Source organism: Aspergillus nidulans, chromosome II (assembly GCF_000011425.1).
Source record: "Aspergillus nidulans FGSC A4 chromosome II".
NCBI classification, from domain to species: Eukaryota; Fungi; Ascomycota; class Eurotiomycetes; order Eurotiales; family Aspergillaceae; genus Aspergillus; species Aspergillus nidulans.
In genome coordinates, this window is record NC_066258.1 from 3,539,857 (window position 1) to 3,553,449 (window position 13,593).

The window sequence follows — 13,593 nt, forward strand, 5'->3', positions numbered from 1 at the left end:
CCCCAATCGCTGCGGGCCTAGAGGAATCCCCCCTTGGCCGCGAGATCATAAGCGCCCAGGAGCTAGACACCTCCCTACTCGAGCTGTATATTGCATACGGCGCAATGTTAGAACCGAGCCTGCTCTTATACGCTGTAGTTCGCGCGTACCGCAGAGCGAGGTTATGACTCGATTCCTGCTGGATAGGGGTCTAGATCTGAATGTTGCATCTGACGACGAATTGGCATGCCTTTACACCGTGCTGCAGCAAATGGCAAAGTCAATCTTGTTATAATGCTGTTGAAGGCCGGCGCGGATCCCACCGTGATACCTTCTAGCAGTACAAAACTTGATAGAGTGACTCCCGCGCAGGCCGCTAAGAGCCGGGTGCGTCATCAAGAGAGTCTTGAGGAGATACACCGTCTCCCCGAATTTTACTCTTGCCAGGGGTCTAGGCAGCCAAGATAGCGGATATGAAAGCTGGCGTTGCTGAGATGCTTCGGCTTCTGCGCACGGCCGTACTGAAGAACCGTACTGTAGAAATTCAGCAACGTGGGCCGCCGAAAACATACAGCATAGACACAGGGGAGCTCTTGACTGTACAATCATGTACATCATCAGCCGCAAGGCCGTGTGCGCGATGCACTGGTGGGGATCGTCTTGTTTGACACAAACCTGAGTGGAACAGAAGGTGCCTCCTACAAGTAGGTCTATTGTCAAGATAGAGAAAATACCGAGATAGAGAAGTGTGCTTAGACGAACATACATCGCTTGTGGCAAGCCTGTGACGTTTTTTAATGTCTGTAATACCCAAACATAGGTAGGAGGCCTAAACGAAACGCTATGTCTCCATTCCTTTTTCCAATTCCGTAAACCTGATTATTATCAGTCCAGTGCAGGAGATAGTGTTCCATTAGTATTTTGTTACCATGCAGCATGCAGACGTACAAGTCTATCAGGGTTGCGCTTAATGTATTTGACGTGATACTCATTCCCGGCAGCGTTGAAAGTTATTCAGATTATACCAGCAGCGAATCTAAAGCACTTACTTCTTTCAGAGCCGCTCAGACGAGCGTATTGGGATAGTGATATGATATATGCTGTTGGTGAGCGCTTACCATCCTCAGCTAGACGAGCAACGCCAGCGCCAACGCTCACCCACTGGCCACTAGACGCAATGCTGGAGATGTGCCGGATGCTTTCATGGATACACTTGAGTACTAATCATGACTCTGCGGGAACAGACCGTGATTTTTGGAACACCTCAGGCTTCAAGTTACAAGGTATTGTTTGTAGGCAGTACCTACTGAAATTGCTTGTTACCGTATACTACCTGCACATAGTACTAGATGACTTTAATGTAGGTAGGAGAGTTAAGCAGTTTCCTGGAAGTGGCGTTGATCATTATTCCCCGAAAATGTAGTACCCAGTAAGTGGTCTAGCGGTGGCTATGGTAGGACATCTATGCCTAAGCTGGAGTTCTCATTGAACGTGTACCGGCCGATTGCCCTAAACTCTGATTGAGAGCCGGAAACCTCATCTACCTGATGCTCAGGGGCCATCCAATAGCTTCCGATAGCATTACAGACAGATGGACTCGTCTTGGCCCACGGGTCTAGAACAGTCGCCGGAACTGCCTCTATTTGAAACGGAGCTGAACCATGATACTTAAGCGTGCCAAGCGGCGCCGTTTCCCACTGGAACAAGGAGCAATAGAATTCTGCAGAGATTCTTCATTCAGGCTATTCAGCAATTCGGTTTGTGGAGCGGATCGGGGTCCACTGGGTTTAGTCTGGGGTTTTTCTTTGCCCGCATGGGCTCTAGCACATGCACAGCTTGCAGTTGCTGCTACGCTATCTGGGAAAACGAATGGCTATTCAGGAGTTTATAACCAAAAGAGCCGGAAACAGGCTGATTGCCCTCTCACGGGGAGACGTTGTACTTCTGATCCAGAGGCTATTAACCGGACACTACCTATAAAGGAGGTAGCATTCCTTTCTGTCCGGCTCCCAGATTCCAACAACCCAACTGACAGGATCAGCACAATGGTCTCCTTCAAATCTCTCCTAGTTCTCTGTTGCGCTGCCCTTGGGGCATTCGCTACGCCCGTCGGGTCTGAAGACCTCGCCGCACGCGAGGCAAGCCTGCTCGAACGTTCTACCCCTAGCTCCACCGGCTGGAGCAACGGCTACTACTACTCCTTCTGGACTGACGGTGGCGGCGATGTGACCTACACCAATGGTGCCGGCGGCTCATACACAGTGCAGTGGAGCAACGTCGGAAACTTCGTTGGTGGAAAAGGATGGAACCCCGGGAGCACAAGGTGCGTTGATACCCAAGAACTGCAGTTGCAATCTCACCTCGCATACAAACCCTGCTAACCAATCTCTCCAGAACCATCAACTACGGCGGAAGCTTCAACCCCAGCGGCAACGGCTACCTCGCCGTATACGGGTGGACACAGAACCCGCTGATCGAGTACTACATCGTCGAGTCATACGGTACGTATAATCCCGGCAGTGGCGGCCAGCACCGGGGCACCGTGTACTCTGATGGCGCAACGTACGACATCTACACCGCGACCCGGTACAATGCACCGTCCATCGAAGGCACCGCTACCTTCGAGCAGTTCTGGTCTGTCCGCCAGTCAAAGCGGACGGGCGGGACTGTGACTACGGCCAACCATTTCAATGCTTGGGCGGCCCTGGGGATGAGGCTGGGCACCCATAACTATCAGATTGTTGCAACGGAGGGGTACCAGAGTAGTGGGTCGGCTTCTATTACTGTTTACTAGTTCTGTAGCGAAGTCAGGACCTTTGTCCGCGCTTCCTTGATCCTGCACGGGGCTGCCGTCATCTCTGGTTTCTGATATGGTATTCAGCTATACTGTCACTCGAAGTCCTATAACTCTCTTACTAGCAATATGCTTAGCCAAGAACTATATCAGGAGAGTTTTACTAAACAGGATCTCTCAATAACATGGAGTAGCCTGGCAATTATAAATCTAGTATTAAATCTAGTACTAACTCGATAGATATAGGGCTTTTCTGGCGAATGCCTGTATGGTAGCTGGAACTCGCACTGCTGCAGGAAGAACTTTGTAACTAAAAAGTTAACTGTATTTGATTGTGTAGCAGGCTGCTGAGAGGAAAATAGTCTCTACTTCTAATATATACTAGCCAATACCTGTCACGAGCTGGCTAGCTATAGGTGCAATCCAGGCAGATTAAGCTGTGGAGTCTGACCATAGTGACCTGTTAATCCAACTGAGTCATGCTGGTCAGTATACATACTCTGAGTAATCTTACATTGAGCTTCCTATTTTAGATCTATCCCAAGCTAATCAGACCTAACTATATCAGTCTAAGATCCGCTGGTCTTGAAGGCACAGTGTGCATTCATCCAGTTACGGAAAACAATCCCTCTGAGCTGGAGACATCCAGATCCCACCGAACACCACCTGACTCCACGGTCTACGAGCAGAACTAAAAGACACTAACATGGGGAGAGCCAGAGTAGGCTCTTGGCAGGCTACCTAGGCCTAAAGCATTAGGAAGGGCTGGCAGGATCTGCCGCCGCGATCCACTGCTGCGAATCTAGGCCCTGACTCTGCAGGCCAGACCCTACCTAGGTATAGGCTATACGAAGGGATTTTATAGGGCGCCTTCCACTTAAATAGCCTTAGCCCTAAGCACATGCTCTATTATTTTCTTCAGGTGAATCAGAAGACCATGAAGCAAGCTTCATCACCAACTATAATTATACACCAGGCAGCTGCGCCCTTGCCTTTGCATCCGGGCTAGATGCTTACCTCAGATAGTTAATAAGGGGCAAGTCGAGGCAGTTACGGCCGAATTACGGCCGAACTGAACAGAGGGGTTGACAGACCCTGAGTGATACATCATTATACTGCTGCAGATGTAGCACAGGCTGTGGCTGCCTTCAAGCGTCTTGTCAGTGTTATCCATGCGCGGATACCAGAAGACGGCAGCAAGGATGACAAGTCTACTGACTGGATGGACTTACCATGGCTTGCCGGAGCCAAACGTATATACAGAGTTCTCGTTATGGAATCAGCTGTCTCCTGGGATTGGTATTCTCCCCTTTGCCCATGTGAAACATCTTAATCCTCCGCCTTTCGAAGTTTGGCCTAGCCCACTACTGCCATTGACATTTATGAGCCTTCAAGAATTAGAAAGAACATCTATTGGGGAGGCAATCGCTCCTTAGTTGACTATGTGCGCATAGCTTCACCCTCCCAACTTCCGCAGCGCATTTCAAAACCTGATGCTTTTTTCAATATGTCGCAATTTGATCCGTTTTCCGTTCTCCTGGAGCATAGGGTTCACCTTCATCTTGATTTCGCATGGATCAATGCCCTATTTTCATCTTGACGTCGACTCCTTAAGTTGAGCTTCAGAGCAGCTGTTGCCCTCTTATCTCCTGCCTTTTTTTTGTCACTGTCACTAATACTATAGAACCCATTGCAGACTGCAAGCATGATTAAGCTCCTCATCTACCTTCCTGTGCACTTCTTCCGGTCTAATGCTCATAGACCATTTCTCCTTTACTCCTTTTGATGCGTTCTTTGCAAGGAAGTACTGTGATGGAGCACATTTGTAACCACTATAAAGTGATGGCAGGAGACTAGAAAGTGATTTCAGCTTCCTCGAATGCGTTCTTATTATGAATAGAGTAATAGCCTGCCTTGCTTCCCACAAACCTGTTTGTGTTGTTGATTGAGCCTTACTTAATTTCCTTTATTGCATCTAAGCCGTGCGTCATATCGTCCAAGTTATATAGGGTTTCTTTTGACAGTTTATTTCTAACCTCATGTTGCAAAAAAGGTTAAGCTGTGTTTGCTGTACTTTCTCCTTTTCTGCTAAAATCTTTGTCATGTTTTGAGAGCAGTTCTGACAAACGTACCACTTTTCTATATCAGTTTTCCCAACAGCCTTATAGGCGAGATTCCCAGCCTTTATTTCTGCTTTGGATATGGCCGCAAACCTCTCTATTAACGATCTACAGAAGAAGAGCCGTCGCTTGGCCATAAGAGATCCCTCATAATCTCCTTCAATGCAGCCATCATGGTTTCGGGGTGCTTTTTTTCTCTTGAGTGAACATCTTGCTAAATTTCATGTATCTCAATCGTGAAACTCTTGGCCGGCCATTATTCCTATTAAATCTGGTTTATTAGTATTAGAAAGTAACTCCGCTAGCCCACATTCGAAAAAAAAGACCAATGGCCTGTTTGAGGGCTCAAGCACTATTTCAGCCAGCAGGTGGATGTTGGGACATAACTGCTCCAGTGTCTACAACTGCAACTACTTAAGGTGTCTATCTATAATCCAGGTTCTGACCCCAAACTCAACCCGTGGGTTTGAGTCCTGACTTTGGACCGTTCAGGGGTTCTGCCATGGTCTATAGCAGTTCTTTTTCCTGAGCTCGTATGGGAATAAAAGTAATTGTGATCCGCTATGTTTTGTTGTCACTATGATTATACCTTCACCTTCCCGGAGCCGATCCTCCATATTTTCCGCGCAATCTATGGAAACAGATCTGTCCCAAAGTCTCGATAGTGCCGCCATTCAATATCTCCAGTGTACTGGTTTCGACTTCCAATTTGCGCCGCAGCCAGTTCCTAATCTCAACGATAACCAGGGAGTCCACGCCAAGGGTGACCAAGCCTTTGGTTACGTCAAGCTCTTCCACCGGCTGCAACATAAACTCGTAGATCTTGACGCCAATCTCATGCGTAAGGAAGGCCAAGGTGTCCGCTCGATCCAGCACGGACGGGCTGGACCGCAGCTCAGTCATGAACGCAGCGAGTTTGTCTTCCTCGCCCCCGTCCCTGCCATCCGTGCTGTCCTGCAGCCGTGCGGCTTCAATGTTCCGGTATATGTCCACTCGCCGGTCATGTTTCCAGAGCACGCGGTTGCTGGGATCATCCATCGGTTTGGTAGACCGAATGCCTAGGGCGAGCTGGGCAACGTTGGTCGCACCTGCGCCTCGACCGTGCGCCGTAGCTGATGACCTTGACTGCGCCAAAGGAGCAGCAGTAAATTGGTGACGGATCGAATGGTGGAGTGCTTCAAAGAAGTCTCCCTCGGATAGAAACGGCATGCCGGCAGCGCGGAAGAATTCCTCGACGGCGTGATTTTCGCTCACGTAGCCGACATTCGCCATGGCACCGATGTTCAAAATAGATGCAGGAAGGCCATGCGCGTGGCGGTACTGCACAAATGAATCTTGGAATGTATTTGCTGCCGCGTAATTGGCCTGGTGGGCGATCCCGAATGCGCCAGAGACGGATCCGAAAACCACGAAGAAGTCAAGGGTTGTATCTGCATCCAGCAGCGCTTTGTGCAGGTTGTATGTCCCGTCGACTTTGGGCCGAATTGCAGTGCACCAGTCGTCGTGAAACATACTCAGAAAAGGGCGATCATTCAGAACCATGGCCATTTGCAGCACACCGGCAATTGGCTGGCTAGCCGCTTCCACTGCTGTTTTCACGTCCGCCAGTTTGGCAACATCCCCTTGAACTGCCTGTACAGAACACCCTTGGCTTTCAAGCTCCTGAATAAATTGTCGGTGGCGTTCGTGCGCACCCGCATTCCGAGACAGATAGACGAGATGCCGGGCGCCGCGTTCGACCAGATACGTTGAGACGGATTGGCCGAGTCCGCCTAAACCTCCCACTAGAAGGTATGCTCTATCTGGTCGCAGCTTAAGCTCAGGGTGGGCTGTGTGTACTGGGAGTGCGTTGGCTGCATCTGGGACTACAACCACAGTCGTGCCTAATGACTTGCTTTGGTTCACAACTGCAAGTAAATCCTGAAGTTGGTCGGCACCGACAATGGAGTTTGGCGTAATAGGTTTGATATGGCCGTGAGTATAGAGATGGATTGTCTCATCGAGGAGCCTAGCGAGGATATTAGAGCTACACAAAAGTGGCGTTTCCGTGGGATGGAAGGGGAACTGGGCGCATACTCTTGATATACGTCGTGAAGGGAGGTAATGTCAACCACAACGAAGCTCCTATTGCCCTTCAAAAGGTCCAAATCCAACTCTGCACGATCATAAAGCCCCGGCTTTGCTAGTGTGATTAGCTAGACAATGATTAGCCATCAATCGGACGTCCATTGCGGAGAACAGATGCAAGTCCTTACCTTTCCTCGTGAGGCCACGCATTTCCACGAGGCCTGCAACACATCCACCGACGGCAAGTTGAGGAGTACGTTGTCCACACCTCGGTTTCTAGTCGCAGCCATCAAGTTAGATTGAAAAGACGCATCGCCAAAGGCAAATATGTGGCTGGAAGCAATGTTGAAAGCGGTGGTGATGTGTTCCGCTTGATTAGGGCTGGTGACAGTGCAATATATCTCGAGACCAAGCATTTGACACAGAATAATAGCGGCTAAACCAATGGAGCTTGTCGCTTCATGAATGAGGATTGTCTGCCCTTTTCGGACATTGCCCACAATGCTCAGAGAGTAGATAGCGGTGCAGTATGCCCAAGGCATACTGGCAGCGTCGGCGAGGCTCAACGCGTCTGGGATCTTTGCTACGTGATCTGCAGCGACTGTAATGCTTGTTGCGAGACAGTCGTCCTTGAGGAACATTACTTGATCCCCTACTTTGAGCCGTTGTACTTCAGCTCCAATGGCCGCAACCGTGCCGGAACCCTCCAATCCGACCAGGCTGTCGTAGTCCTAGGAGGAGGATTAGTGGCTGCAAGCCAACACTATCCGAGATAGGCATGTAAACAACGTACCTTGAGGCCGACGCCTACGTAGGCCGGGCATATGGATACATCGTTTGGCCCCAACGGGATGGGTGTCTGTGAAGCCCAGCCTAGGACTTTCGCACCTGCCTCTCGCCTGGTCTCCAGTCTGAGAGGGTGACCGGACGTGTCATGAGATTGTGCAAGCTCGCCTGAGATCTGCGTCCAGTGATACCTACCGATATGGACAACGCCGTCCTTGACTACATACTCGTTGTCTGGATTCACGGAGGAGGCCGTATCCTGGAACTTTTCAAACACCTCCACAATTGTTTCTGCAGACTTTGGATCCAGCCTGTCAACTTCCACAGTCGCGAGAGAAGGCGACAGCTCTGCTCGGATCGCCCTTGCGAGGCCGAGCGTGAGGCCGTAGAATGGGTTGTCCACCGGTCCCATCTGAGCGGACCCCGTCACCCAGAGCAGTTTCGATGACCCAAGCTGAGAAACTATTCTTTGCAGGACCGCAATGCTGCCCGGGCAGTCTGGTTCGAAGAAGGGAGAGTCAATCTCCACCAGCGAGATAATGTCTTGGTGAACGGGGAGTTGGGCGCCCAGGGAGCATACGTCGATATGATACCCCTTGTCGCTCAACGCCTGCTTCGCCAACTTGACCGAGTTCAGATCATCGTGGCTCTCACGGAGCAGCAGAGTGACGCAGGGAAAATCTGGGGCAGGCCGGACAGGCTTTGCGATGATGTTGACGCCAAGATGGTCCCTCTGATTATCATCATCGTGGACCAGACACTCAATACCAGAGAATCCTGCCGCACGCAGCTCGAGATCCCAGCGCTGAGGAGATACAATAGGTTCGGTTGCTCGGCCATCAGCCTCTCCAAGCCACCAACCGGGCAACGGGCCCATGATAAGATTAATCATTTTTGCAGCAGAAGGCGTCAGCTCCTGGAGAAAGAACCTCCCTCGTGGATGAAGCAGCTTGCGGACGTTTTTCAGGGTCACGTTTAGGGTTTCGGTAGCATGAATGACATTAGAGGCGATGATCAGATCGTAACTGCCAGCATCGAATCCCTGCTCTAACGGGTCCTTTCCAATATCCAAAGTCCGGTATTCGAGCCCAGGGTATTCGGCGAACCTCTCTCTGGCAGCGGAGAAGAAGCCAGACGAGACGTCGGTGAATCTATTTTCTGTTCAGTCAGAAGCCAGAGGTTTAGCACGTAAGAATGGGCTGGACTTGCGTGTATCTGGCATACATGGGCTCTCCATTGATAGATGTGAGAGCCTGCAATGCCACCAGGGTGGTTCCCCCCGTTCCAGCGCCAATCTCTAGAACGCGCATCGTAGGATTTGTATGGCCTGCTGTGATGAAAAACTCGGTGGAATCAATTCTATCTCCCGTGATGGCGTAGAGCTCTGTGAGACCGCCATCTCGTAAGTAAACATCCAGAATTTCTGTTTCCCCCTTGAAGACCTCCACACAATTGTCCAGGAGCCGGCTGACAAGCTCTGCGACATTGCCAAACTCGGAGTCGGCGATTTTGCCTCGCAGCTGGCGGATAAGAGCCATGCGCTCGTTTGGTTGAAGTTTCACCAGTTCGCCGCTGCCAGCCACGATTTGGTTCTCTCCCCGTCGCCCTTGATCAACGCACTCATCAATCCAATGATGAAACTTGCCAAAGTGGCCATTGTACGGTGCACGATTGCGGATTCGATGCTGGATCTCGACGGTGCATAGGAAGACGTAAGTCTCCATCAGCTGTAGTGCACCGAGATCCTTCGTATGAGAACTCATCAGGCTCTCGAGAGGGATAAAGTCGAGATCCGGCCTCCAGTACAGCCGAGCTGCTGCTATTCTGTCGTCCCTCGACAGGCCCGCCCGTTCGTTCTCAAGCGGAGAAAGTTTGCATCCATGTGCGGAGAGCAAGACCTGGTCGCCTGAAACGACAGCCATCTCTCCTTGAAAATTGCCAGAGTTGTCCGCAGTCAAGACGGCTCTTGCTCCTGTCTGCATGGGCGCCGCAGCGTCAAGGGCCCCCTGAATATACAGGCTTTCTACCATTGTTGGCAGAAGAATCTGCTCGAAGTGATGGGCAAGGCCCTCTGCGGAGGCTAGCCCGAGCAGTTGCAAGCACTGATCGATAGTCGTTGGATGCAGGGGATACACTGAGCCTGTCTCTGGAGGAAGCCGAAGCGACGCCGTGGCTGTTCTATGACCAGGCCTTGCGCAAACGCTTTCCAGCCCCTGGAATGCTGGACCGTAGTGAAGGCCAGCGCGCGTAAAGATAGGATATGGGGACTGGACCTGACGGGGGAGCTGGGTATAGAGTCCAGGCATTTGCAAGTCCACTGCCTTGTCGTCCCTACCTCCTTTCGCCTGCCCATCGCAATGTGTTGTCCAGGTGTTCCCGTTATACGAGTAGATGGCGAACTCGTACCACTGGGTCGACATCCGCCTTGAAGGTCTCAGTGAGGTCATCACCTCGACAGTCTTCTCATCGCCCAGTATCATCGCTGTACTGATGCTCAGATGGCGGATACTGAAGTCGTCGCAATGCGTAATTTGTCGAATAGCTTCGCCCACCATTGCAATGTATCCAGCGCAAGGAAATACGACATCCTGCAGCACTCTGTGATCACTAAGCCAAGGCGCATCCTTTAAACGGAGCAGGTTGCGCCAGATGGGCTCGACATCGCTTCCTTCCAGGATCCGTGAGCCCAGCAGCTCATGGGGCGGAAAGGCTCGAGTCCTCCTAGAGATCTGGTTAAATGCTTACGAACTGATATGTGTAGACAGATGCAAAACATACCACTCCCTCACTGCCCGAGTTTCGGACCAGTGAGATGATTCGTGCTGCCATGGATAGGCTGGGATGTCCGTCAATGTGCTACCTCCATGGGTCCACTGCTCCATACGGATATCAACTGTCTGCAAGAATAGCTGCCCGCACATTTCCAGTGCGCTTTCAACGGCATTCCTGCCCCTGACCAAGCTATGTGAGTAAGCTAGACGGCCTTTTGTCTTTGTAGCCTTGAAAATCTGCCGCAGGGGTCCCCCAAGTGCTGAATGGGGTCCAATTTCGAGAAAGAGCTGGTCTGCAGGCTGTTGGCTGGCGATCAGAGCCCTGACAGCGGGATAGAACTTGACCGGCGACTCTAGGTTCTGTCTCCAGTACCGTGCATCCAGTAACGCCTCTTCAGCCAGCCTTTTGCCGGTAACGCTGGAGAAGAAAGGGAGTCTGGCAGAATGGGCCCTGACAAACGGCTGTAAACATTGCTCATACCTAGACCCTAGGTTCAGCATGTGGTGCGAGTGATACGCCAGACCGCCCGTCTTGATCAGACGGATAAAAAGATTCTTATCATCACTTTTCATCTGCTCCATGACTGAACCGAGAGCTTCCTTGTCGCCCGATAGTGTCACGCTGTTAGGGCTGTTGTCGCATGCAACGACCACGCCATCCTCCAGGTAGAGCGAAGCCTCGGCACGACCCATTCCGACGGCTGCCATGGCCCCAGTGCGCGACGATTCGGTTGCTACTCGCCCTCGATAGTACGCGGCGACAATGGCTTCTTCCACTGTGAGTGCACCGGCAGCGTATGCCGCCGCTATCTCTCCGCTGGAATGACCGACAACGGCCGCGGGCGAGACGCCAAGTACGTCCAACAGATTGACCAGTGCAACCTGAATGGCGGTGCATAGCGGCTGGGAAAATTCAGGGCCATTGACACGACTCTCTGTCATCGGCTGCAGCAACTCCTCCACAATGTCCCAGGCCGGCGGGTGTGGTAACCCAGCCAGAATCTTGCTCATATGGACAAGGTCGTTCTTGAACTGCGGGAACTCCTCCATGAGCTCCTTGCCCATCCTCGGCCATTGCGCACCTTGGCCCGTAAAGACGAAGTTGATGACCGGGGTCTGCTTGACCCTCTCGGCCATGTAAGTGACCTCGTTCGCTCCCGCGAAGCAGAAGGCGCGATGGCCAAGGTGGGACCTTCGACAGCCCAGTGTATATGACAGAGCGTTTGCCCTGTCAGGGTAGGCATCAGCGTACCTTCTGATCTGCGCTGCTCGGCTCTTGAGGGCGCCAGTGGTCTTTGCAGAGAACATCAGCAGTTTCGGGACGGAGGATCCATTCCAGCACGGTCGAACCACGCCGTAAGATGCGGCAGATTCAATAATCGCATGCGCATTCGCACCAGTTATGCCAAAGGAGTTGACACTGATACGCTCTGGTCGACCGGTCGGCCACGGCGTTGGCTCTGTAGGCACCACCAGATGCGCCGCCTCGAACGGAATTCGTGGATTCGGGACAGCGAAGTTCACCTGTGGAGGGATGACTCGGTTCTCAAGCATTAAGACGGCTTTGATGACGCTGTTGATCCCCGACGCCCCCTCTGCATGGCCTACATTGGCCTTGATGCTCCCCACATACGTGTCCTGGATCCCTCCGAACACGCTGGCAATCGCTTGCAGTTCGAGCGGATCGCCACTGGGGGTGCCGGTGCCATGGCACTCTACAAAAGGCGTCTCTAGGGCGTCATTAAGCGCCGCAAACTTGTAGGCTCGCCGGATCATTCTCTCATGGGCTGCGGGATTCGGTGCACTGATGCCTGCGCTCTGCCCGTCACAATTCACGGCCGTCGATCGGATAACAGCCCTAATTGGATCTTGATCTCGTACAGCATCGCCCAGCCTCTTGATCAGAATGGCGTTGATGGCTTCCCCACGGGCGTAGCCATTGGCTGACGCGTCGAATGTTCGGCACTCGCCCGTTGGCGACAGGACTCCTGCCTCACTCTGCGCGATGGTCTGAGTCGGCGTAATAATCAGATTCGTACCTGCGACGATGGCTGCATCGCAGCCACCGTCGCGAAGCGATTGGCACGCCTCGTGGAGACATATCATGGAGGAAGCACAGGCGGCCTTGATAGTCATACTGTAAATCATCAGTCATCGACTTGCTGCCATGGGGAGATGATACCATTACCTCGGGCCCTTTAGATTATACTCGTACGATATCCGGTTCGATATGGCAAAGTCTCCAGCCCCAGATACATTCAGCATGCCCCCAGTCTGCTGAGGGTCTTTAGCGAGGAAGTCCTGCCAGTCCTGGTCGAATCTCATTAACCGCCGCTCAGAAGGATACAAAGATACAATAATAAATATAAACAATGTATGAAGATAAGAAAGTAAAAAGTAAATAGAAGTGAACATACATCACCCCAGGTACCGACAAAGACCCCCGTATTAGAGTCTTCCCAGTCGCGCTGGCCTCCATTTTCCATGCACTCCCATACTACCTCGAGCAGCATGCGCTGCTGGGGATCCAGCTTTTCCACCTCAGCCTTTCCCATGCTAAAGAAAGAGGTGTCCAGGCGATCCAGCGCGTCTGACTCGTCCAGAAAATGACCGCGCTGGACTGCAACGCTGCCGGGCCTCTTGGACGCCGAGTAGAACCCTCCGGCATTGTACCTGCTGCTAGGAACAGGCCCGCTTGTTTCTCGCTTGCTGATCAGCAGCTCCCACAGGGCTTCCGCCGAGTGAATCTTCCCTGGTAGCCTCATCCCCATCCCCACGATCGCTATGGGCTCTGGGACCATGGACGTAGGGCTACGGAGGTGAGCCTCGCCGTTGGCGGAGCCATTCATGTCTTGATTTCTCATGGTTGATTCATGAACTAGTGAATTGATGACAGAAAACAGCAGGTTTGAGCCAAACAAAAGCTGCTTATCCAATTTGAAGAGCATTTATACCATCGTGGTCCACAGCGGCTTATCATCAGGGCGTCTTCAACAGTACTGTATGATTTCGTACAGTAATCGCCTAGCGCTGTATTGAGCATTACAACTTCAGTCAGGGAGCGCCGCTAAATCCA

The 13,593-nt window shown here is 51.9% G+C and overlaps 2 protein-coding genes across 2 annotated transcripts, besides 1 other annotated feature; one reads left to right on the forward strand and one right to left on the reverse strand.

Annotated features, from left to right (window-relative positions):
• Positions 1–13,593: part of a sequence feature (contig 1.61 483..865047(-1)) that runs on past both edges of the window.
• On the forward strand, positions 2,025–2,773 carry ANIA_03613 (endo-1,4-beta-xylanase A; the record flags this gene model as incomplete). The annotated part of the gene is made up of 2 exons (XM_656125.1): positions 2,025–2,302; positions 2,374–2,773. 2 exons carry the CDS (start codon positions 2,025–2,027, stop codon positions 2,771–2,773), a joined length of 678 nt encoding a protein of 225 aa, XP_661217.1.
• On the reverse strand, positions 5,485–13,381 carry ANIA_03612 (type I polyketide synthase; the record flags this gene model as incomplete). Its single annotated transcript, XM_656124.1, has 8 exons — positions 5,485–6,901; positions 6,970–7,088; positions 7,149–7,691; positions 7,754–8,897; positions 8,971–10,467; positions 10,525–12,654; positions 12,706–12,827; positions 12,935–13,381. 8 exons carry the CDS (start codon positions 13,379–13,381, stop codon positions 5,485–5,487), a joined length of 7,419 nt encoding a protein of 2,472 aa, XP_661216.1.